The sequence below is a fragment of the Sebastes fasciatus genome, chromosome 24 (assembly GCF_043250625.1).
Source record: "Sebastes fasciatus isolate fSebFas1 chromosome 24, fSebFas1.pri, whole genome shotgun sequence".
In the NCBI taxonomy this organism is placed as follows: Eukaryota; Metazoa; Chordata; class Actinopteri; order Perciformes; family Sebastidae; genus Sebastes; species Sebastes fasciatus.
Window position 1 is genome coordinate 14,750,841 of NC_133818.1, and position 26,076 is coordinate 14,776,916.

Genomic DNA, 26,076 nt, shown 5'->3' on the forward strand with positions numbered 1-26,076 from the left:
AGGCAAGCTGGGTATCTGCCGGTGCTTTTACCTTCAAAATCAAATTCCCACACATATATATTATAATTTTGTACCACTGGGCAGCCAGAGAGAAAAAAAAATACTGCAAGTTTGACCTTCACTTTTTGGTCATTTTCAGAATTGTGTCATCCCCGATGGATAAACCATGACTTAATGTGAAGAGCTATATATTCTGAGCATGATAATGCAGGTGTGGAGATTATTCCTGATCTGACCACTCGTACATTTATATCTGACCAAGGTAAGATCTCTACTGTATCTTTACTTTGGTATTTTTCCACCCTGAACTGTATTTTCCCATGTTTCTGTGTGACTAACGGGGACAGTAATTGTTGAAATTGTTTCAGTATTGAAGGAATACGCTGCAGACGGCAGCTGCTAAACGGGGCTGGAATGTAATCGCTTGGTGCAATTCCTAACCGTCAATGTACGTCCACTAAAAGTGCTGTTTTTTTGTGTGCCACTGACAGGCTCAGATTGTTATTATAACAACATAATGGAAAGGACGACACGGAGAAATAAAACTAATTTTTTTTTTAACCTTTTGCTTGATCTGGGTCTGTTTGTTCGCTCGTAGACGGACGATTATATACTATTAAATAGGCGTCATCGGTCGATATCAGCCCCGTAGATTGAACAGCGACCTCTCGCGACCTTAGTAATTATATTACAGGAGCAGAAGTGGAAGTCTGGATGTTAGGACACAAAACACTAACATTTTCACCCAGGAGACTGGAGTTCACATCCCGTGTGAAACCAATGTGTAGTTATCTTTGTGTTCGTAGTTATTGGAACCCAAAGCATGATGTTTTTCCCTTTGCCTTAACAGCACAACCAGCTGTAAGAAGTATAGAAGTGGATGCACAAGGATGATAATCCTCTGTATGTGAGGTGGAGAGGGAGAGAGAGAGAGAGTAGTATGATTTCCATATTTGCACCATTGTGGGTGAAGAGCTCGATGGGATAACATCAAACACAGACATGGTGAGTACATCACTAATGACGACCATCGTCACTGTATTTTGAAGATGTAACATTGGCATTAATTGTGGATTGTGCATTCTAAAGCTTTTGGATTGTAGTGTTTGAGGTTTTGATAAGGGCAAAGGAATGTCACCATATTTGTGTCGTTGTTGGTTTCTATGAGTACTTGACAAATCTCCCTTTTAAGGTACATTTTTAAAAGATAAAAAATGTCGCAATTAAATATTTGAATCAATTGACAGCCCTAATTTGATATCATTGGACTGGAACACAAAGAACTGAGGAGAAGGGGGGTGGTTGATAAGCATGGTTTTATTAGAAATAGTTTGTTTGCTTATTAACGCATTATTGTTTCAGTTGTAGCTGTATTATATCTGATATGCTCTGTAGTTTATTGTATAGTTTTGTATTGTTAAATGCTGTCTATTTAATAGTAAATACTAATCTGTGACCTGTATGGGAGGGTTAGTAAAGGACATTGCATCTAAACTCCTACAGGACTTCATTTATTTTACGAAGTGAAGGCCGTGCATGTGTTTTGTGCTGTTACATGCTCGCTGAATTGATCTGCACAGACAATGTGTGACATTGAATCGAATGGGAACGGTGTTTTCGTGTTCATTTGCAGTACGGGTTCATCAACAGCTGCCTCCAGTCTCTGGTGATGGAGAGGTTTGGCCAGGAGACCTGGGACAAACTCAGGTTTGGCTACATGTATTATAATGGACAGCAATGGCTGTCATGATCAAGATGATGATTGCAATGATGACAATTGTATGCACTAATTTAATAATGGTCGAGGTCTTTGCATAGCTCTCTACCAGGGGTCCAGGATACCTTCATGACATATATGGTTTACGACGACGTCCTAACCCTCAGCCTGGTGCAGGAGGCCTGTTCACTGCTGGGTAGGTCTGCTATGTACCTTCATTTCTCTGTCCGTTTGGTGCTATAGGCTTCCATTGCTTTCTGCTCTGTACATCTCATTTTCTCAGCAAATTTCATGCCAGTCTGTCTAACTCAGGGGTCAGCAACCTGCGGCTCTGGATTCTTAAAAATGGAAATGAAGAACTGTTTTTTTGTTTACATTTTTATTTATCATTGTTGTAGGTCTATGGTATGACCGAAAAATCTGAGATTTCAAGAATAAAGTCATAATATTACAAGAATAAAGTCATAGGATAACAAGAAAAAAAGACTTAATATTCTGATAATAAAGTCATAATATTATGTATTAATTTTAGATACATTTTTTTATTTTTATTTAATTTTCTTTTTTTCTCGTAATATTATGAATTTATTCTTGTAAGAATTACGACTTTTTGTCTCGTAAAGTTATGACTTTATTCTAGTTATATAATGACTTTTTTCTCGGAAATTTATGACTTTATTCTAGTTATATAAATAATAAATAATAGAAATTTGAATTTCTAAGTGGATTTATGGACATTAATCACAACGGTCATCAGAGATATCTTCAGGAAGTCACACTGAACGATATCAATATTAATTCGGTATTTTTAAGATTTGACTGAGTTATGACTCCAAGAAGAAGTACAATTTCTGACTCAAATGAACCTAACACCGTACCTTTTACTCACCCTCAACTATCCTGGGGAGGCTTTGTCCTCCTGTCCTATGTGTCCATGTCTATTATAGATCACGTCTTGTAATTTCACGATAGTTGAAATTTCGTCCGCAACGATGAGATAAATATCATATTTACTGTAAAATAATATTTTGCATTATAACAAAAAATGAAAACGTGTGTTGTCTGAGGTGTGGTGTCCGTGTGGTAACTCAAGTGTTAACGATGTCCCCGATGAAATCCAACAGCTCACACCCAGTAGTTGTTTACATCTCTGCCTTACAATAGAATTAAAAACGGATGAATTCTTTATTTATTTATTTTTAGTTAAAGCAGCAGAAGGCCAAATTGGAGCAAATACGATTAAAAAAAAATTAAAAAATATTTTTTATAAACAGTCAAAATATCTTGACAGTAGTGCATGAGACAGATAATCTGAAAAAAAATCATGTTCCTCTGTGTCCTCCGGTGTAATCCCATGTAAGAGATAGAAGAAACACCAGTTTTTTTGTATCTAAAGGATGAATAGTTGTTGCTGCAAAAAGCTTTGCACATGACAAGTCAATAATTTATTGACTGATTGGCAGTTACCTGGGTAGAATATGAAACGGTGCCCCTGGGCACAGATGTGTGAGACATAACAAGAATTGTTTATTCAGGCCAACACGGCACTAAGCTCTTCCCGAGGGTCTGATTATCTAGACTACATACGTTTGGGAATATGCTGTGATTGAATATCAGCCTGCTGCGAATGCTGCAATAAGACAAACGGGTAAGCATTTTTATATATATCTATAAAGTTCTGTGACAGTGTTCCTCTGTGTGTGTTTCTCCATGTTTCAGATGTCTCCGCTGATGTATTCCTGAAGCTTTTTGGAGAACATTTCTATGCATTCTGTAAGCGAGCGGGCTATGACACCATGCTGAGGACACTGGGAGGAAATCTCATCGAATTCATTGGAAATCTGGACGCCCTCCACAGTTACCTGTCTCTGTCCTACCAGGTATGCACGTGTGTCATTACTGCTGTTTGTATCCTCATACCTCAGAAACTTCGGGATTATCTCATGATACCAACGCATCAACCGAAACAATGAAGTATAGCTGTGTCCTACAGTGTGCTATTTGCAGAGATGTCAGCGTGGATCTGCTATGAAAACATAGTTAGACATCTTCTCTTTATCTCCAGCATAAACAAAGTAGTTTAGGATCTGTGCCCAAGCACCCATCCGTCTTTTAGACCTCTAAACATGGGGACACCACTTCTGTCATAATTTTAAAAACTAGGCATTTCATCAATTGTACTCTACTGTTAACTGAATCCGATCCATACCCTTTGTTTTTAAGGAAATGAATGCACCGTCTTTCCGAGTGGAGATGACAGACGATGGGAAGATGCTACTTCACTACTATTCTGACAGGAAGGGCCTGCACCATATTGTACCTGGTAAAAATCCACCACACTTCCTCAATCCGCTGCATTTATCCTGATCTCCTGTGTTGTTCATAGTAAAAAAAACTATGATTTTCCCCCCCCCCCATTTTCCATCTTGCGGCAGGTATCATGGAGGCGGTTGCCAGAGAGTTGTTTGACAGCAAAGTGACCATGGTGGTGCTCAATCAATCACAGGAAGATGAGCGCACAGGGAAGAAGGAGCATGTTGTGTTTCTGGTCAAACAGACCAACCAAACTAGCAAAACTAGAGACCGCAGAAGGGTGGGTGTCTGTGAGTGTATGTGCTTGGTCTGTTTCTATGTGTATGTATTATGTGAGTTCCTGATTCTTGGTACATGTGTGCTCTGTGTGATTTTTCCCCCCAGGAGGCATTAAGAACAATGAGGGAACGGTGTGCGTCACTGGCTGGGAAAAAGAGAGGCTGGGACCTGATCAGAGCTGTGGTTCTCTCAGAAAAAGGTAAAAGTTATACTTAGAAATTGTGATTTTGAAAACCTGAGCTCACTGACCTGCGCTGAAGAGAAGCTCCCTGCTTCCTGTCTTTATGCGAAGATAGGCTAACCACATCCTGAGTCCAGCTCTGTATCTAATAGAGACAAGAGATTGGAAAGATAGCAAATTAGTGTGTTTCGCAAAACTATTAATTTAACTGATTAATAATAAAGAGAAGTTTGTACTACGGAGTATTAGGGCCACATTGAGGGGAAAAAACATCTGAGATTTCCAGAATAAATTCAGAATATTACGAGAAAAAAGTCGGAATATTACGAGAATAAAGTCATAACTTTACGAGAATAAAGTCATAACTTTATGAGAAAAAAATCATAACTTTACGAGAAAAAAAGTCGTAATATTACGAGAATAAAGTCATAACTTTATGAGAAAAAAGTCATAACTTTACGAGAAAAAAGTCATAACTTTACAGGAAAAAAAGTCGTAATATTACGAGAATAAAGTCATAACTTTACGAGAATAAAGTCAGAACTCTATGAGAAAAAAATCATAATATTATGAGAAAAAAGTCATAACTTTTCGAGAAAAAAGTCATAACTTTACAGGAAAAAAAGTCGTAATATTACGAGAATAAAGTCATAACTTTACGAGAAAAAAAGTCGTAAAAATACGAAAATAAAGTCAGAATATTATGAGAATAAAATTCGTAATATTACGAGAATAAAATCATAACTTTACAGGAAAAAAAGTTGTAATATTTCAAGAATAAAGTCATATTATTATCAGAATAAAAGTCGTAATATTACGAGAATAAAGTCATAACTTTATGAGAAAAAAAGAAAACACAAAATTACTACTTTATAATATTATGACTTTATTCTAATAATATTACGACTTTTTTTCTCATAAACCTATGACTTTATTCTCTAAATCTCAGATTCATTTTTTTTCCTCAATGTGGCCTAATACTCCGTCGTACCATAGTCCTACAACAATGATAAATAAAAATGAAAATGTAAACAAAAACAGTCTATTTTAAAAGTCCACAGGGAGCCACTGGAGAGGGGCTAAAGAGCTGCAGGTTGCTGACCCCTGGGTTAGGGTAAGAATATCAGGGTAAGCCAGTCAGAGGTAGAATAAGGCGGGTCATGGGGTTTTGGAATAATTGGCCGTCGAAACAATGGCATGGCACCGGCGGAGGTACTGATGCTCAAAAAAATGTATCCACCGTTTTACAGCTGCAACAGTAACAGAGCGGGTCGCCCACCAATCGGAAAGTCGGCGGCTTGATCCCCGGCTCCTCCGGTCCACATGTCGAAGTGTCCTTGAGCAAGATACTGAAACCCAAACTGCTCCTGAAGGCTGAGCCATCGGTGTGCGAATGAGTATTTAGATTAGATCCTGAAAAGATTACAATGAGAGCTGTTGGGTGAGATGTGCACTTTACGGAGTGCACTTTTTCTAGTTAACCGTGTTTTAAGGTTAGCTTCTCCAACACTGATGTGTTTCATTTACTTCCCAGGCGGCCTCCATCGCACCTTCAGTCCATGTTACCCGAGCAAGCTGTGGGTGGACGAGAAAGCTTTCTGCAATGCTTTTCCCTTCCATATCATCTTTGATGAGGAGGTAAGGTTCCACGTGTCTGTGTGCTTTAGTAGCTCCATGAGAGTATGGTAGTTTTCATTCGTTCGAACTCAAACTCCTGATACCTTGTGTGTCTGTCCCCCGTCTTTCTCGGTCTCCGGCCTCTTCTGGTTCTCGGCTGCCTATCAGCTGAGGGTGAGGCAGATGGGGGTGAACATACAGAAGTTTCTTCCAGGTCTCCAGGACAGAGACGCTACGTTGGACCAAAGCTTCACCATCATACACCCGCAGGTAAAACCTAATCACAGAACCAAGAGTCCAGACATTTGAGAGACACAGAGTTGTGAGATTGTGTAAAATGCATCAGCAGAGAAGAACACAGCAGAGATATCTGATTGTGAATATATTGACTGGCAACATTGCGAGGTTAAACCAAATAGAGAGCAGTGAAGTGCAGAAGAATATAGGGCTTGAGCAGCAGTAAACATTAAACTCTCCATCTCTGTCCTCCAGGTGACTTTCACCATCGAGAGCATCAGGAAATTCATCAACAGTCTTTTTGTCTTGAAGAGCAACGAAGACAAACACGCCACGCTCAAACTAAAAGGTGGGTTCTAATAAACAGTACCACAATACATGTATACATAGTAATGTGGGTGAAGCAGCGACGGCAACCATTGAAGCTACGTTCTCTCCATAACTTGCATTCCATTTATCTGCAGGTCAGATGTTGTGGATGGAGTCTCTTGGCTGTATGCTGTACCTGTGTTCTCCGAAGCTACGGAGCCTCCAGGAACTTCAAGATGTGGGCTTCCATCTGGCTGACCTGGCCCTGCACGATGTCACCAGAGACCTGGTTCTCCTCAACCAGCAGCGTCTGGCTGAGATGGAGCTCACCAACCAGCTGGAGAGGAAAAAAGTAGGAGAGCAGCTTTAAGTTCATGCAGTCTTTTGGGAGAGTCCCGGCCAAAAGGGCAGCCCAGTTTAGCAACATGATAAGAAGCTGCAATAATATTGTACTACACAGCCCCGGCTCTGTACATGGGAAACAAACAACGTGGCTAACTGGGGCTGTAACGTTACAGAATCTCTCTTTTTCACTTTCTATTGACGTTTTCGAATGAAGATTAAATGTCTGTGCGGCAAGCAGGAGAGCAAACAGTTTGGTGACCGCAGGGAAAGTTTTGTTTTTGAAAGGCTAAATGCCAACACATGTGGATTGAAGTGCATAGATACCATGTGGTTGACAGGCCGCCATCACGCCGTTATTTGGTCTGGGACTTCATCTGCCACTTCATTTCATGGATTTACATAAATATCATTTATTGTGTGTGTCTTTCTGTCGGTCTGTAGGAGGAACTGAGGATCCTGTCGCGCCACTTAGAGGCTGAACAAGAGAAGACGGAGACTCTGCTTTACGCCATGCTGCCGCGCCACATAGCCAATCAGCTTAAAGATGGGAAGAGCGTCAAGGCAGGTCAGTGTGTCTGTCAACCCAGCTGTCTCTCTCTACATATCCGCCTGTTGCTCTGTCAATGTTGCATTGTCTCTTTCAGGGGAGTTTGAGGTTTGCACAATTTTGTTCAGTGATGTGGTGACCTTCACCAGCATCTGCGCTGCCTGTGAGCCCATCCACATCGTCCACATGCTCAACTCCATGTACTCCAAGTTCGACCGACTCACCAACATACACGACATCTACAAGGTATCATCCCACTCCGACATCTGTCATCTCTTCAGGAGGTTAAAGGACGTTTAATAGAAGTGTGCCAGTGTTTAATTTCACCTTGGGTTTCTGTGTTCCCTAAAGGTTGAGACTATTGGTGACGCATACATGGTGGTGGGTGGCGTTCCAGTCCCCACAGAAACCCACGCTCACAGAGTGGCTAACTTCGCTTTGGGTATGAGGATAGCTGCCAGAGAGGTCACCAACCCTGTAACAGGCAAACCCATACAGGTAAGAATGTTTGGTGATGTGTAAAATAATAATAATCTGAAATAATCTACTTTTTATTATCATTCATTTTATTTATTTAATATTTATTCATTTTGTTTTATTTCTTTTATTATTGACTGACTTTATGTGAAATTGCCGATCGCGTTCATCGGAAGATCACTTCTATTTTGAAGTCAGTTCTTGGTCGCTTTTATTTTGAAGTCGCGCTTTCGCCATAATGCCTAGTAAACACACACATCCTGCAACACAACGTGGCGAGTGGGGTTACGCTTTGCTCCCGTTCTAGAATATAAATATAAATATGTAAAAATGAGGAATCATAAGAAAATAGAAATAAAAAATATATACAGTATAACAACAGTGCAAATAATAGCGCTGAAAAATAGGATCTATGCAAATAATATAGATGCATGCATTTATAAGAATAGTGTAAAATAAGAATATTATTTTAAATGTTCTGTATAAATGCATGCAGTGTTAATGCCGGAGTAAAAACAGATTATTGCGCAGCTGAATTACTGCACCAAATTATTGCACTGTTAAGTCAGTTGAAGATATAATAAATTATGGGGTTATAGCTCCTGATAGGGGTACAAAATAATAAATATATATTGTGTGTTTTTTATATATATATACATATATACAACAATTTACAATCTAATGAACATGTCTACCGTTTTCTAGACTGGACGAGGGTATATTTGATCCTAAATACAACCTGTTTACTTTATGTTGTTGGCGTCTGTATGACTATAAAGTAGAATAAATTAAATGCCTATCAGTTTGAGCAGATTGCAAGTAAATTTTTGTACCGGTAGTCGCACGGAACTTACATTGGATCGTGTTCCATGACGAGCGCTTCACTTCTTACGCTCTCTCTAAGGTTAGGGTTAGGGTGAAGCAGAACTGTAGACACAGATGTTTGTCAAACAATCCTTCCAGTAGGTTAGTTATGCCCATGCTGCCAAGGTCAAAAAGAGAGACGTGTGTGGCTCTTCTTAGCTTATCTTCTCTAAAACACCAATATCCAGCCAGAACCAGTAAATCTCAAGAAATTGAGACACCCCAGGGTCTTCTATTCTTTACGAGTGGACAGCCCGAACCTTTTCTGACATCACTTGCTTTTTAGGTTTGTGTCACGATGTAGACCACTATGCATGCATGACACGGTGTGTGTGTATATGTTTCAGATCCGCGTGGGTCTCCATACCGGTCCAGTGTTAGCCGGGGTGGTGGGGGAGAAGATGCCTCGCTACTGCCTGTTTGGAGACTCCGTTAACACCGCCTCCAGGATGGAGAGTCATGGAGTCCCTGACCACATTCACTTCAGCACTTCTACATACAGGTGTGTGTAGTCTTTTATATAGCGAGACGGAGAGAAAGGTTGTGGACAGAGTTATATGTTGTTGTTTTTTTTGTCTGTATCCATGATCTTCCTCTAACCTTAAAGGATAGGTTCACATTATTCTTTTATGACCTTCAGAAAACAATAGATGCCCATATGACAACACATTCTCACTCCCAAATGGTCACATACGGATGCTCGGTCAGTAGCTCTTTGCATCACTTTGTTAACGTCATTTTTCAACATGCAGGGTAGTCCGATAGCCTTCAACACGTGGTTAATGTTACAGTACGTATGTGATGTAGGTTAAGTATGTTACATTACTACTTGGTTAGGTTTAGGCAACAACGGATTAGGGTTAGGAAAAGATCATGGTTTGGTTTGTTACGTAACTTCACTTACGCATGTGAGTCAAGTATGTTACGTAAAGTACGTGACTTGTACAGTGGCAGTTTGTAATCGTTCTCCCCAGATCTTTACTGAACTTCTGTGTCCCTCTGTATCCCCTCAACCATCCACTTATCCAGTAAGCTGAAGGATGCTGGGTTCAACATACGAGAGCGTGGTCAGATTGAGGTGAAGGGTAAAGGACAGATGACCACTTACTTCCTGTTGGGGAACCTGTTGGTGTCAGAAGATCGCATCATGGGAAGAGAGGCTGGAGGGAGCTGTCTTTACAGGGAGGACCTTCATGGCCAGAGGAAAAAAGGTAAATAACAAAAACATAGAAAGATATCAAAAAGTTGTTAAGTCACCAGAGTGGTACGGTATGGTGTCACCAGAAACCTTAGCTCACAGGCTAACCAGATGGATACATTGCTTTACAGCTAGCAGACTAGTTGGTTAGGTGTATAGAGGAGCAGCTGGATAGAGAACAGGTCAAAGGAATACTTCACCCTTAAAATGACCACTTGTATATCAGTTACTCACCGCGTGTTACCTTGAATTCTTGAAGAAACCTTCTCGCATGCCTCCACGGTGAACGGGGAATTCAGAAACCGCTGAAAATGGAACAAATCCTTGATGAATTCAAACAAATGGTGGCCAAGTTTAACAACAGCAAAACTATATCAAGGCGTCCGATTACAAACTCTCACACAACTCGTGCAGTATAATCCAAGTCTCATTTATCCAGTCGTATGCTTAATACGGATGTACGGAAGTACACCTTTCATTATACACCTTCACTGAAGGGGTTTTGTCCCCTGTTTACCCAGCAGACGCCGGATCTACTGTAATAGTGGATAAGACCAACTGTTGGTGACCAGGTGGCAGCACGTCTACGTCTAGAGTAGAGGTTAGAACACCCAGACCAGGGGTCAGCAACCTTTACTATCAAAAGAGCCATTTTAGGCAAAAAAAATCTGTCTGGAGCCGCAAAACATTTGAGCATTGTGATAAAGGTAACACAGTTTATAGTCTAAGTATATAGTATATGCTGTAAGTCTAATGCAGTGAGGGCTAAAGAGCAAATGTACTACGGAGTATTATGGCCACATTGAGGGACAAAAACATCTGAGATTTCCAGAATAAATTCAGAATATTGCGAAAAATAAGTCCTAATGTTACGAGAAAAAAGTCATAACTTTACGAGGAAAAAAGTCGTAATATTACGAGAATAAATTCATAACTTTACGAGAAACAAAGTCGTAATATAACGAGAATAAAGTCAGAACTTTACGAGAAAAAAGTTGTAATATTTCAAGAATAAAGTCATAATATTACGAGAATAAAGTCATAACTTTACGAGAAAAAAAGTTGTTTTATTATGAGAATAAAGTCATAAGTTTACAAGAAAAAAGAAAATAACACGTAAAATTATTTAACAACTTTTTTCTTGTACACCTAGGACTTTATTCTCGTAATATTACGACTTTTTTTCTCATAAACCTATGACTTTATTTTCATAATATATTTACTTTATTCTTGTAATATTATGACAGGGAGCCACTGGAGAGGGGCTAAAGAGCCGTAGGTTGCTGACCCCTGCTCTAGAAGGTTAGGTCAAATGGGTAATGAGAAGTTAATTAGGTGTATGAGACTACCCAGCTTCTATACACCTAATCAAGTAGCAGAAGCTGAACAGAAAGGGCAAAACAATTTAAATAATAGGAAAATCACACTATGAAATGGAAGAGAGGAGAGGACTATTCAGTTCAGTCTTTATCATGCCACATGGGAAATTTGGCCAAAGAGCCTAGATATAAAATATTATTGTTGACACAAAATATGAATGTATCTTATTGGTGTGATGTGGAGTGATGTGAACTGTGACAAAAAAAAGTGTAAAAAGCTTCAGTTTCTTCTGTGAAGAAAGAAATGCAATAGCTAACTTAATGTGTATTTAATGGATGTATGGACTTGGAGGAGACAAACATGACAGAATTTCAAGTGCGGGCACAATGGTTTCTTAAATCATAACAAATGTCCCTTTTATTTAGAGTCTGACAAAGAGCCTGAAGTGAGAACTGAGACTTTGCGAAGAGACACACCTTCAGATGGAGTCACTGCCCCGGACCCCACTCAATTAGACTCAATCACCCCCTTCGCCTGGGACATCACCCCGCCGTACCAGACCAACGACAACAGCTGCAACACATCTGCAAGCAAGTTCAACAGCCGACTCTGCGTCTTATTCTAACTCAGATTACTCTCTAGTTAGATTACTTACATTAGTAACAGGGTCAACTCAACTCCAGACCACACTGGCACTATGTGACGGTTCAGTGAGCATGCCACTTCACACCACAAAGTAGTTTTATTTTAAACAAACAGGGTACCTGCCCTGCAGCTGCAAAGCTCTGTATAGAAACCAACCTGTTTATACAGTTTATCTCTAAATCAATTCAAACTGAGCCATTACTCACATGTTTCTGTAAGTTTAATAACCAATTAGAAACAATTATGATTCATCCTTACTTGGAGACATTTTTTAGCCCTAAAATTGAAAGGTTTAGCAAATAAATTAAAATAAAATCGGTGACCCCAATTAAAATTCTGAACAGGGATAGTTGTTTTCCGTCTCATCTCGGCCAAGAAATAAAACCAATTGGACTCTGATTGAGTTTAATCTATAATAATACATCAGCATTTATTATTATATACTACTGGTAGTTTAATTTATAATAATACTTCATTTATTATTATATACTGCTGGTAGTTTAATCTATAATAATACATCAGCATTTATTATTATATACTGCTGGTAGTTTAATCTATAATAATACATCATTTATTATTTTATACTTCTGGTAGTTTAATCTATAATAATACATCAGCATTTATTATTTTATACTTCTGGTAGTTTAATCTATAATAATACATCAGCATTTATTATTATATACTGCTGGTAGTTTAATCTATAATAATACATCATCATTTATTATTATATACTGCTGGTAGTTTAATCTATAATAATACATCATTTATTATTATATACTGCTTGTAAAACTACTTATTATTATTATATACTGCTGGTAGTTTAATCTATAATAATACATCATTTATTATTTTATACTTCTGGTAGTTTAATCTATAATAATACATAATTTATTATTATATACTGCTGGTAGTTTAATCTATAATAATACATCATTTATTATTTTATACTTCTGGTAGTTTAATCTATAATAATACATCATTTATTATTTTATACTTCTGGTAGTTTAATCTATAATAATACATAATTTATTATTATTTACTGCTGGTAGTTTAATCTATAATAATACATAATTTATTATTATATACTACTGGTAGTTTAATCTATAATAATACATCATCATTTATTAGGTAATTATTCGATTTTTTTTTTCATGAACTAAATCTGTAAAGTAACTAAAGCCGTCAGATAAATGTAGTGGTGTAAAAAGTACAATATTTTCCTCTGAGATGTAGTGGAGGAGAAGTAGAAAGTAGCAGAAAATGGAAATACTACAAGTACATACAAGTAAGTCAAAATTGTACTTGAGTAAATGTACTTACCACTGATAGGCTAATAGTACAACACAATAGTAAGTCAAAATTAAATAGTTTATCATTGACGGTAGACAGGCCAGCCATTAGGAATTACAGGCAGGGGGACAGACTTTCCAACTGAAACAGTAGCCAGCCAGGGGGGTCCGGGGGCAATGCACCTCCGGAGAAAAAAAATTTTCTTTATAAAAGCCCAAATTTGGTGACCTTTAGCACATTCTACTGCTACTATTCCATCATATACACTGATCTTAATTACTATGTATTTTAATGAGTTTGCCTGCCTGATTGTAAACATGTAGCTAGTGAATTATTGTAAAGGAGAATCAGGCTTCTTGTGTATTTTAGCCCACAGTCTGTAATAGTTATTCATATTTAAAACCACATCTATTCCTGACAGATCAGAACTTTTCTAATTTATTATTTATTATTTATTTATTGACACCTTCACTGTGGTTTATCAAGACATGCCACAAAGATGTTCACTGTATAAATGAACTCTTATTCAATGGAAATAAACAGTTACTTTAAGGATCCCAAAATATGACACAAAGATATATGACACAAATATATTCACTTTGTGTCATATATCTTTGTACAGTGAATATCTTTGTGTCATATATCTTTGTACAGTGAATATCTTTGTGCCATATATCTTTGTACAGTGAATATCTTTGTGTCATATATCTTTGTAAATATGCCGCTCCCCCCCCCCCACTGTAAAAATATACTTATATTATATATATTCACTGTACAAAGATATATTCATATTTGTGTCATATATCTTTGTACAGTGAACATCTTTGTGTCATATATTTTAATAAGTCTATGGGGAAAAGTATTTAGTAATGAAGCATTTAATTGAATTGTGCAATAAAAATATGCATTCATAAATTTGTTTACAGATATATTTATGAATAAATGTACTAAATTACAAAGTCATTCATTATTTGACATTTTAATGGGCAATAAAAACGAGCAGCGTAAAGCGGAAATACCAAAGTAAAGTACTTGTGTAAATGTAGTGAGTTATTTTCCACCACTAGAAAATGAGGAAAAGGACGTAAAAAATGTCATCGCATAGCATGTCATAAAAAAATATAGTATGTCTAAAACATTTCATAACAGTATGTAATTAAAAAATAATATAATATGACATTAAATAATTATATAGGATTTTAAAAAAAGTTATCGTATAGTATGTCATAAAAAGTCATAGTATAGTATGTCATAAAATAATGATAAAGTATGTCATAAAATAAAAATATAGTATGTAAAAAAATAATAATATAGTATACCATTAAATCATAATATAGTATGTCAAAAAATGTCATAGTAATAAAACATAATATAGTATATCATTAGTTAGTTATTTTCCACCACTGGAAAATGAGGAAAAGGACGTAAAAATAAAATAAATAAGTGAAACATATATAAATTAAGTTTACATTTATTTTATCACATGGTTGGAAGGAAAGAAAAAAATAAAAATTTTAACCAACTGATTGGAGATTAATAGACATTATGGGAAAAGCATAGCCTATATTTATTTTTCCCATTTTAATTATCTAAGTAACAATATTATTTATGGATGCTTTCAGTTATATTTTTTTCTTACGAGCTTTAAATCAGTTTTTGTTTTTTTTAACTTAGTTTTTATTGCAGTTTCAGCAACGTATACAATCATTATCACATTCTTTCCTACTGTATTTTCATTTTACAGAAAACACAAAAAACAAAACATCTTAAACTATAATTTCAATTGAATTCAGAGAAAAGGGAGGACACATACTTAAACAATCCAAAGAATTAAAATGAAATAAAGTAAAATAAATACATAAATACATTTAAATAAAAATTAAATGTGTTTTTAATCAGTTTTAATAGATGTTGTCTGTTTGAGGGAAGTATTGATGAAGTTTATTGAAAAACAAAAAGGTCACGGAGACGTCAGAGGTCAGAGGTCAGAGGGCGGAGAAACAACACGGCGGACGAGACGAGCAGCTCGAGCGGGAGCTTTCCACCCGCAGTCTGAAGCTCGTGGAAGTATTTTGTCTTTTTAAGAGGAAATAGGAAACTTCTGCTTTGTGGAAACTACTGCGGAACGACGAGGCGAGAGGACGAGAGGGAAACAACACAAACTACTGCGGAACGACGAGACGAGAGGACGAGAGGGAAACAACACAAACTACTGGATTAATAGAGTTATGAGGTGAGTCAGAGGCTCAACGGCTCAAACAGGAAACCGTTGCTAGGTAGCTTACAGCTAACTCTGCTAACGGCCGTTGCTAGGTAGCTTACAGCTAACTATGCTAACGGCTGTTGCTAGGTAGCTTACAGCTAACTCTGCTAACAACTGTCGTACTTTAACTGTTTAGAGAATCAACAAACGAGCCAGTTGGTCAAATTCACCCGAATGATGAAAGGCGAGCAGTACAGATTATAGTGAGAAAGAACATGTTGTTTATCGCTTTTGGTGTGTTTTAAGAGTTTTATTGTCAGAGGTGGCTAACGCTAATCAAGACACCTGTGGATGAGCAACTGACAGCCACTAAAGCTACAGAGGAGGGCACAAAATGGCGGACTATCTAGTTGCTATGTGATAATAATAAAGTATTGTATATATATTTATATATACATATATATATTTATATATATACATATATATGTATAATTATATATATGTATAATTATACATATACATATATAATTATATGTATATACATATATATGTATAATTATATATGTATATGTATGTATATATACATATATATATATATTGAAAAGGATAATTATATCAGTAATTAATTTATATTTCTGTATGACACAGATTAAAGATAATAATTATAGTTAGAATAATTATAAATAATAATTATAGTTAGACAAATTTAGGAAAATTTCATTAGAGTATATGTATGGCTAAATAAGGAAGCTGGTTAATAATTAATAATTGATTTGTAGAGAAGGGGTGGGATTAAATAAGTTTCTACTTCTTCTCACTCCTTTTCAAATATGTAAATCAAGGCATCATGTGTTGACAATTTAGTTTTCTTATGCTTTTCATTGTATGTAAATGCTACTTGTTTCTGGCTGTCCACTTGTTGGTATGATCATGCTTTTTCTTTATTTTTTATTTTATTATTTTTTTGTATTCTACATGTTTGAAATAATGTGCTGAATTGTCTTCATGCATGCTTCTGTCATTGCCACACTGCCAACTACTGTAAAGTTGCTGTTGGCATAATTATCTCCTTGCACGTTAGCCTTTAGTTAAATGGTCCAGTACATTTATTAAATGCCTCCCATCAGCTTGTAGTCCCGTGTTATGCGGTTAATTAGCTCCAAGCACACAACTCTAAACGGCAGTCTAAATGATTATTTATTATATTATATTTAAATAACTTTTCAGAGCTGCTGTGGTCCTCACTCTTTCCCTCTGACTTCAACTGTGCAGGTACAAGAGACTAGTTAGTATACAACTAGCCTCCAAACAAAAACTATCTGATTGATTGAATTATTCCACCACTGTATCTGGAAGGAGTATAGTTGGAAACAAGTGGTATACGTGTCTTTCTTCTTGAGGAAAAACATAGGCTAACTACTGTCAGCATACCTGTTATTTTAAATAACTCTTTTTTATGTGATACAATTGGCCACAAAGTCTGACTATTATTCATATAATTGTAGGCAGATTCTGGATCCCTACGTCACCCTCAGGAACAGAAATGGTTGATTTAGTGTTTCCTTAAATCACACTTTCATACAATCTTAATTGTATTAAAAAGCTCAACAGTCCCCATTCATTTCTACACTATTTTTTTTATTGTCATAAAGAGTTTCTGAAGTTGGAGCTGTATTTTTACCTGAATTGATTACTTGATTGACTCCAATTTTCTTATTTAATCAGACATTTTTTTCCACCTATGGTGTCTCCATAAGCCTTATGTGAAATGTATTTTTTTTTTTTTAAGATAACATTTTTTTATTTGAAGCCCAAAACTTTTAGTGAGGTTACTGAGTATATATGTTTGCTTTATTTTCCTAGGAAAACAATATTTAAAAGTTTACGTTTTATTTATAACAATGATGGAAAAACAGGTTGAAAAGGTAGACTCAGGATTCATGTGAAAGCTAATGACAAAATAAAAGAAATTTATCAGTGCATCTTTTCATACATGGTTGGTTAAACTTGAATTTCATGCAACTCCAAATTCTGATGACTTTATTTTGCATTTCATCATAGAGACGGTTGTAGGTGATCTGGTGTTTACACGGTCCGTGGGAACTATGGAAGTCTTCAGGTTGGTCTTCGTCATTTTATTCATGAACTTTAAGCAGTTCTCCACTTTCCAGTGTTAATGCTAACTATAAATACAACAATAAATTCTATTAAAGTTTATTATTGTTGTATTATTTTCCAGCAGACTGGATGGAGATGAGGAAATCAAGGTGAGGAGAGGTGGACCTGAAAAACACCACTGTCGGTACACAGCTGGAAACGGCAACAGTCAAATGACATGATTTTTATATTTGAATGATTGTGTGTTTATAATGTGTTTTTTGTGTCTCTGTCCTCCAGAAAACGCTGGAGGAACAGCTGGAAAACCACAGATAGGCTCATCAGAAGCAGCTCAGCTGCCTCCGAGACGCGATCTAGCAGAGGATGCTGTACCAACTCACTGAGTAAGGAAACGCCAGCAGAGCAAAATATTGTGTTGATAGTGATTATTATGTGTTTTTTAGACTGCCTTCACTGTCTTTCAGAGGCTGTAGCAGCCCAGTTTTAGAGCTGTGTGAAGGTACTGGTAACATATTAAACTAGAAACCTAAGGAATCCATTGATACCAGCCAAGTCATGTTAGCTTGCTCCAAAGTTAGGCTAAACTCTGGCAAGGAAAAACTGGTATTTCCATTTTCAAATGGGTTCCGTGACCTCTGACCTCAAGATATATGAATGAAATGTTGCGTTCCCCCATTGGACCCCCGATTAAGAGTAACAATAACTTAAAACGCTGTGAAAGAGTGACATGAAATGTAACACATTATTAACAATAAAATACAACGAAACCAACGGTATTAATGGAAAACTACTTCCCTGAGGAAAGCGGCACTAGTTATCTCACATTGTAGTGGGGCTCAAAAAACTATGACCATATACTTTAATTCTGTATTATTTACGATCGAGTGTGGTCGCATACGCAGCGACAAACACTCTCAATAGTTACTTTGGCATGGTCTGAATCTGCAGCAAAGCTGCCTGAACGCTGTGGAGAGAAGGACTCGCCGTCCAGTCTGTTTTTGGTTCGCTCCGCTTATTGACACATTCAGGTAATGCCGCCGTAAATGAAATGTTTGCAGTTTGTCCACAGATATACCAGACTTCAGTTTATCAGTGTTGGCATACAGTTTGACATAAATCGTTGTCCATTGAGCTCGATTAACCCGACTAAAAGCCGACTGCTACAGCTGTCAGACAACAACTGGCGCTCAGCCAAAACTTTCCGGGTAAAACTCGCGCTCCAGAATTTCTGTTCCACTTGTGTGAGTAGTAGTGTCTTGCTAAAATTAAGCGTCGGATTTTAAGAGGTTAATTAAAAATCGATACAGCGTTTTGGAGAATCGAGTATTGCAAAACATAATATCATGATACTCATGTGTATCAATATTTTGTCATAAAAAAAGTAATATAGGGTAATAAAAATAAGACAGAAAAATGTAATTTAAAGAGCCATAGTATAGTATGTCGAAAAAAAATAATACAAAAGTTATAATAATAATACATTTTATTTATAGAGCGCTTTTCATAGTACTCAAAGAGACTTGATTCAACTTAAAATTATCATAGAAAACAACACACTAAAAACATACAACACAACTTTAATCACACATTAAAGTAGTTCTAAAACAGTGAGTTTTGTTTTGTGATTTGAATTTGGACAGATCTCGGATGTGTTTGGGGAGTGAGTTCCAGTTGCCGGGAACAGCTATGGAGAATGCTCCGTCTCAGGTCCGGTGCTTGGTCCTGACTGGTGGAGACAGGAAGTTGGCATCAGAGGAGCGCAGGCTGCAGGAGGGAGTGTGGTGGTGGAGCAGGTAAGTCATTAAAGAGTCAGTTAAAAGTATGTGGAAAACATCATTAAAAGTAATAGTATAGTATGTCCAAAAAAGTCATAAAATAGTCATAGTATAGTATGACGTAAAAATCAGAAAAAGTCATAGAATAGTCATTCAAGAAAAGTCATGGAATAATCAGTCAAAAAATATTCATAAAATAGTGCAGCATGTCATAAAAATAATATAGTAGGTCAAAAAATAATCGTTGTATAGCATGTCATAAAAAATGCCATGGTATAATATGTCATAAGAATCATGCTGTAGCATGCCATAAAATAAAGATATAGAATGTCTTAAAAAAAATAATATTGTATGTCAAAAAAGAATCAAAGTATAGCATGTCATAAAAAAATGTCATAGTATAGGATGTGGAAAAAATACCTCATGGTATAGCATGTCGGGAAAAAATCATAGTATAACGTCATAAAAAAATGTCAGTATAGCATGTCATAAAAAATGTCATCTTATAGTATGTCATAAAAAATATAGTATGTCATTAAAAAATTATATAATATGACAGGATATCAAAAAAGTCATCGTATAGTATATTATAAAACATAATATGACATTAAATAATAATATAGGATATCAAAAGAAGTCGTAGTATATTATAAAACATAATATAGTATATCATAAACAAATAATATAATATGTCAAAAAAAGAATCATAGTATAGCATGTCATAAAAAACAATATAGTATGTCAAAAAATGTCATAGTATAGTAAGTCCTAAAATAATAATATAGTATGTCATAAAAAATGTCATGGTATATTATGCCATAAAATAATAATATAGTATGTCATAAAATAATATATTATGTCAAAAAAAGTCATAGCATAGTATGCCATGAAATAATAATATGGTATATCATAAAAAAATAGTATAGTCCGCATAAAATAATATACTTTCTCAAAAAAATTATAGTGTAGTATGCCAAAAAATAACAATATAGAATGCCAAAAAATAGTAATATAGTATGTCGAGGTTTTTTTCGACATACTATACTCTGACTTTTTTATGACTTGTGGCTCAGGTAGTTATATGCGTGTCTTTAATATGAATACCGTGTCTCTACACGACAGATGAGCTGATCCAGAAAACCATATGGAACAAGTTCAGAGAATGTACTGTGCTCACTATAGCTCATCGTCTCATCACTGTCTTAGACAGCACCCGGACACTGGTGAGTCCTCCTACTCATAGATTCTAGAAAAGAGTACTTGTTTATTATCATAAAAGGCATAGCATAGTATGTCATGAAATACGAAAATGGTACGTTATAAAATAATATGTCAAAAAAATTCATGGCATAGTATGTCATTAAATAATATAGTAGGACATTAAATAATAATAATATAGGATATCAAAAAAAAGTCAAAGTATAGTATGTAAAAAAAATCATAGTATAGCATGTAATAAAATATAGTATGTCTTTAAATAAAAATAAAGTATGTAAAAAAAAAAAAAAGGTCATAGTATAGTATGTCAAAAGATAATATAGTATGTTAAAAAAATCATAGTGTAGTATGTTAACGAAATATCATAGTATAGTATGTTAAAAAAAGGTATAGTATACTATGTTTAAAAAATATCATAGTATGGTCTGTTAAAAACATAACATAGTAAGTTAAAAAAAATATTTTTTGCATTGATGCACCATTCAGCAGCAAAGAGTTTAAGAAGCAACAGGGAAGATTGTGAATCACCATTGTTTTTATTATCACATTTCAATGTTTACAGACTCCATGAAGAAGAACTTGGAGCCTTCCAGCCAGCACACTGATGAGGACCTGTGGAAGCTCTGGAGGAGGTTAGTATCTGATCAGCACAGTTGGTAGACCACTCTACCACAGAGTGGGGTACTTCTCCACTCTGTGTTAGAGTGGAGTAGTACCCCACTCTACCACAGAGTGGAGTAGTACCCCACTCTACCACAGAGTGGAGTACTCTACAACAGAGTAGGGTACTCACACTGTACAACACACAAACTGGACTGCTGCTGCTGCAGAGCGCCTGTTGACTGTGGCTACTTACTGTTGAGTGTTTTTAAGTGTATCATGTGTCTGTGTGCGAGAGCGATTGGGTTCTGCGTGAAGCCAAAAGGTTATTCTTTGAAGTACAAAGAGCAACGATTTATCATTAACTTTCTGTACAGTAGAGTACTACTACTACTACTACTACTACTCTACTCTAGAGTAGAGTACTCTAAAGTACTCTACAGTACAGTAGAGTACAGTACAGTACTCTAAAGTAGAGTACTGTAGAGTACTCTACAGTACAGTAGAGTACAGTACTGTACTCTACTCTAGAGTCCTCTACTGTAGAGTACTCTACTCTAGAGTAGTAGTAGTAGTAGTAGTAGTACTCTACTGTACAGTAGAGTACAGTAGAGTAGAGTACTCTACTGTAGCTTGGTGTGCTGATCGGACACTAACCTCCTCCTGAGCTTCCACAGGTCCTCATCAGTGTGCTGGCTGAAAGGCTCCAAGTTCTTCTTCATGGAGTCTGTAAAAATTGAAATGTGATAATAAAAACAATGGTGATTCAAAATCTTCCCTGGTGCTTCTTAAACTCTTTGCTGCTGAATGGTGCATTAATGCACATATTTTACTATGATATTTTTAACATACTATGATATGTTTTTAAACAAACTACACTATATTTTTTAGCATACTATACTATGATATTTCTTTTACATTCTATAATATGATATTTTTCATCATACTAAACTATACTATGATTTTTTTTCAACATACTTTACTATGATATTTCTTTAAAAATAATATATTTTTTTAATATAGTTGCCTATGACATTTTTTTCAACATACGATACTGTGATAATTTTTATCATACTAAACTATATCTTTTAACATACTATACTATGATATTCTGTAAGAAACTATACCTAGATATTTTTTAACATATTTACTCTATTTCTTTATTATTATTATATATTATATTATACCATGATCTTTTTTTAAATGCTATACTATAATATTTCTTTATCATTTGTTATATTTTTATAGCATACTATACTTTGTCATTTTTTTCAACATACTATACTATTTTTTAACATACTATACTATATTTTATAACATACTGTACTTTGATATTTTTTAACATACTATGATATAGTTTTTAAATACTATATTATATTTCTTTTACATTCTATATTTTTCATCATACTAAACAATTTTAAAAAAAATACTATACTATGCCATTTTTTTCAACATACTATACTATGATATTCTGTAAGAAACTACTATATTTTCTTTATCATACTATACCTAGATATTTTTTAACATACTTTACTATGATATTTTTTGTCTAACTATATCATATTTTTTAACATACTATACTATATATTTTCAACATACTATACTATATATTTTCAACATACTATACTATGCCATTTTTTTCAACATACTATACTATATTTTGTAACAAACTATACTATGATTTTTTTTTATCATACTATACCTAGATATTTTTCAATATACTTTACTATATTTTTTTCAACATACTATACTATGATATTTTGTAACAAACTATACTATGACATTTTTTTTAACATACTATACTATATTTTTTTAACATATACTATGATCTTTTTTTAAATGCTATACTATAATATTTTTTTAACATCCTTTATTATATTTTTATAGCATACTATGCCATTTTTTTCAACATACTATAGTATGATAATTTTTAACATACTAAACTATAATTTTTAACATACTAAACTATTTTTATAACATACTATACTATATTTTTTTTAACATACTATACTATGATATGTTCTTATCATACTATAACTAGATATTTTTTTAACATACTACACTTTGATATTTTTTCTACATCCTATACTATGACTTTTTTTTATATATTCGACATACTATAACAATAACAAATACTGTTCAACACCTCTAGGGAGGGGGGGGACAAAGGAGGACGGTCTGCAGGACAGATAATGCACTATACTCACTTTTAACAGTCTTCTGCACTATATTCACTTTTTTAATAGTTGTGTATCACAGCTGTTACTCTGCACTATATTCAGTTTTAACAGTTTTCTTCTTCATCTTGTATTTTTATATCTGGTATATTTTTTTGTTCTTTGCACTACTAACTTTTTTACTGCCTTTTTACTAATATGTTTTTGCACTATGGAACTGTGATGCTGGAAACTTGAATTTCCCTCGGGATTAATAAAGTTACTATCTATCTATCTATCTATCTATCTATCTATTTATCTATCTATCTACCATGACATTTTTCCCACACACTATACAATGACTATTTTCGACATATGCACTATGGCTTTTTGAAAAATAATAATTTAGACATACTTCACTGAATTTTTTTCAACATTGTATAGTGTGACTTGTTTTCCAACATACTATATGCCATTTTTTTCATGACATACTATACTATATTATTTTCATGACATACTATACTATGATATTTTTATGGCATACTAAACGATAACTTGTTTTATGACATACTATAACTTTTTTTCAACACTCTACAGTATGACATTTTTTTTCTTTTCAACATACTATATAATGATTTTTTAATGACTTACCCGCTCCACCACCACACTCCTTCCTGCAGTCTCAGCTCCTGTGATGCCAACCTCCTGTCTCCACCACTAAGAACCAAGCACTGGACCTGAGGAGACCGAGCATTCTCCATAGCTGTCCCCGGTCACTGGAACTCACTCCCCAAACACATCCGAGATGCACCAATCTGTCCAGATTCAAATCACAAAACAAAACGCACTGCTTTAGAACTACTTTAATGTGTGATTAATGTTGTGTTGTACATTTTTACCGTGTTTACTATGTACTATGACATTAAAAAATATTCCACTTACTATACTATGAGTTTTTTTCCCCACATACTATACAATGACTTATTATTTTTTCAACATACTTTAATATCATTTTTTAAATACCATGACTTTTTTTAAACATATTATACAGACCTTTTTTATTTTTTCGACACACTATACTTTGACTTGTTTTTCAACAAATATACTACTTTTTTTTTATTTCAACATACTATACATGACTTTTACAATTTGTTCGACATACTATCTTATACTGTTTTTAAACATACTATATTATGCTATTTTTTTCGACATACTATACTATGACTTTTTATACCATGCGTTATTTTTTGTCGGACGCCCTGTTCCTATTGATCCTGTTCGCGTTGAGAAGGCAGCAACATGGATCAGGAATGGCTGATTAGTTCAGATGAAAATAGAGGATGGCATCAGTATTGACAATAAATGAAGCAGTAGAGCATGGACAAGAGACACCAACAACATGACGAAGAGTACTCAAAGGCTTACTGGGATCAGGACCCAGCAAAAAGAAGACCACAAGAACAATATAAAAAAACACTGAAATATCAGGACAAAAGACACAATAAAACGACCACAGGATAAACTTCCAACAACTTAAATGATATTATTGACAATTATTAAAGCGCAGCAAGTACCGGACGAACTGACCCACAATGCACCTGCAGGTACTACAAAATAAAAGCCCTGGCTGTCCGCTAATGCTAGAGGCACTGTTTACAAAATAAAAGCTCTACAGAAAACAACAGTTGGTTGTCCCAAAAATGAAAACATGAATTTAACTATATTACAGAAACACTGTTATTGACTCCGTTACATGTTGTTTTCTGGTTTTGGTCTGAGGAAAATGTTAATATTCCCAACGGCCCACTGGCTCTTTTCAACCGCCTTGTACCAACCGTTACCAACCGTTACCAACGGCTCTGACGTTAGCATGTAGCATCAGTTAGCTGGACGCTAAGCTAGCTAGCTAGCAACGGACAGTTAAGCTGCCTAGCAACGGACCCAGCGAGCCTGTGTAATGTTTGTTTGTGGGGCTCTACAGCCTCTGACTGACCTCATAACGTCCTCCACACGTCTTCATGAAGCACATCATCATAAATCCATGAATTCATCCGCTCTAATGTCAACATGTCCAGCCGTCTGCAGACATGTTGTCCTGTGGTGGTAGTAGTAGGAGGAGAAACACAGGTGCTGCTGATTGCACTGATGGATCACACTGGAGACAAGGCCTATGGAAGGAGACTGGGTCACGCGTCATCATCGAGTCATATCTTCTACACATGCGCATTAAGATCTGCTCTGTACTCGCCGAAAATGAGCCAATCGCAACGCAGGACCGCAGCTTCAGTCACACTGCGCATGCGTCATACCCCGACACCAAACCCATCACCATGATTATAAAGACCGGTCGTGACCTTCTCTTCTCTTAATACATCCGTGGTCGTGACGCTCCGTTCTTCGAATCGCGCCGCCACGCTCCCAGAATGCATTGCGCGGCTGCTTAGAGTTGAACTACACGTGCATGAAAAGACAGCTGTATAACTATGTTAGTAATGTTGTTGCATATATATATATATTTGTGTTTTCTTTAGTATAGCAACAATTTGATATTAGAAAATGTAGTAACTAACGATAAATTGGATGGTTTCCTACGTCTTAAAGGGACTGTTTGTAACGTCTTACACTCTTATAAATCATTGCGGGTCGGTGTTTCCCATGCGTGCTCGT

The 26,076-nt window shown here is 35.6% G+C and overlaps 1 protein-coding gene and 1 long non-coding RNA gene across 3 annotated transcripts; one reads left to right on the plus strand and one right to left on the minus strand.

Annotated features, from left to right (window-relative positions):
* The first annotated feature begins 199 nt into the window (after positions 1-199).
* On the plus strand, positions 200-12,407 carry gucy1b2 (guanylate cyclase 1, soluble, beta 2). Its single transcript, XM_074626482.1, has 17 exons — positions 200-211; positions 1,634-1,707; positions 1,819-1,913; positions 3,437-3,597; positions 3,941-4,040; positions 4,153-4,316; positions 4,415-4,508; positions 6,025-6,128; positions 6,276-6,377; positions 6,600-6,693; positions 6,809-7,005; positions 7,440-7,563; positions 7,643-7,791; positions 7,897-8,043; positions 9,234-9,388; positions 9,916-10,097; positions 11,830-12,407. The coding sequence occupies exons 1-17, from the start codon at positions 200-202 to the stop codon at positions 12,027-12,029; spliced, it is 2,154 nt and encodes a 717-aa protein (XP_074482583.1). The 3' UTR covers positions 12,030-12,407.
* Positions 12,408-21,166: 8,759 nt separating this feature from the next.
* On the minus strand, positions 21,167-25,723 carry LOC141762896 (uncharacterized). Of its 2 annotated transcripts, none has more exons than XR_012592922.1 (4): positions 25,403-25,723; positions 24,061-24,224; positions 21,911-21,980; positions 21,167-21,265 (listed from the first exon to the last, which is right to left on the minus strand). It is a non-coding gene; the product is annotated as an uncharacterized LOC141762896 (long non-coding RNA). The 2 variants fall into 2 exon arrangements; XR_012592923.1 differs by lacking the exon at positions 25,403-25,723 and adding an exon at positions 25,137-25,355.
* Between the last annotated feature and the right edge of the window lie 353 nt (positions 25,724-26,076).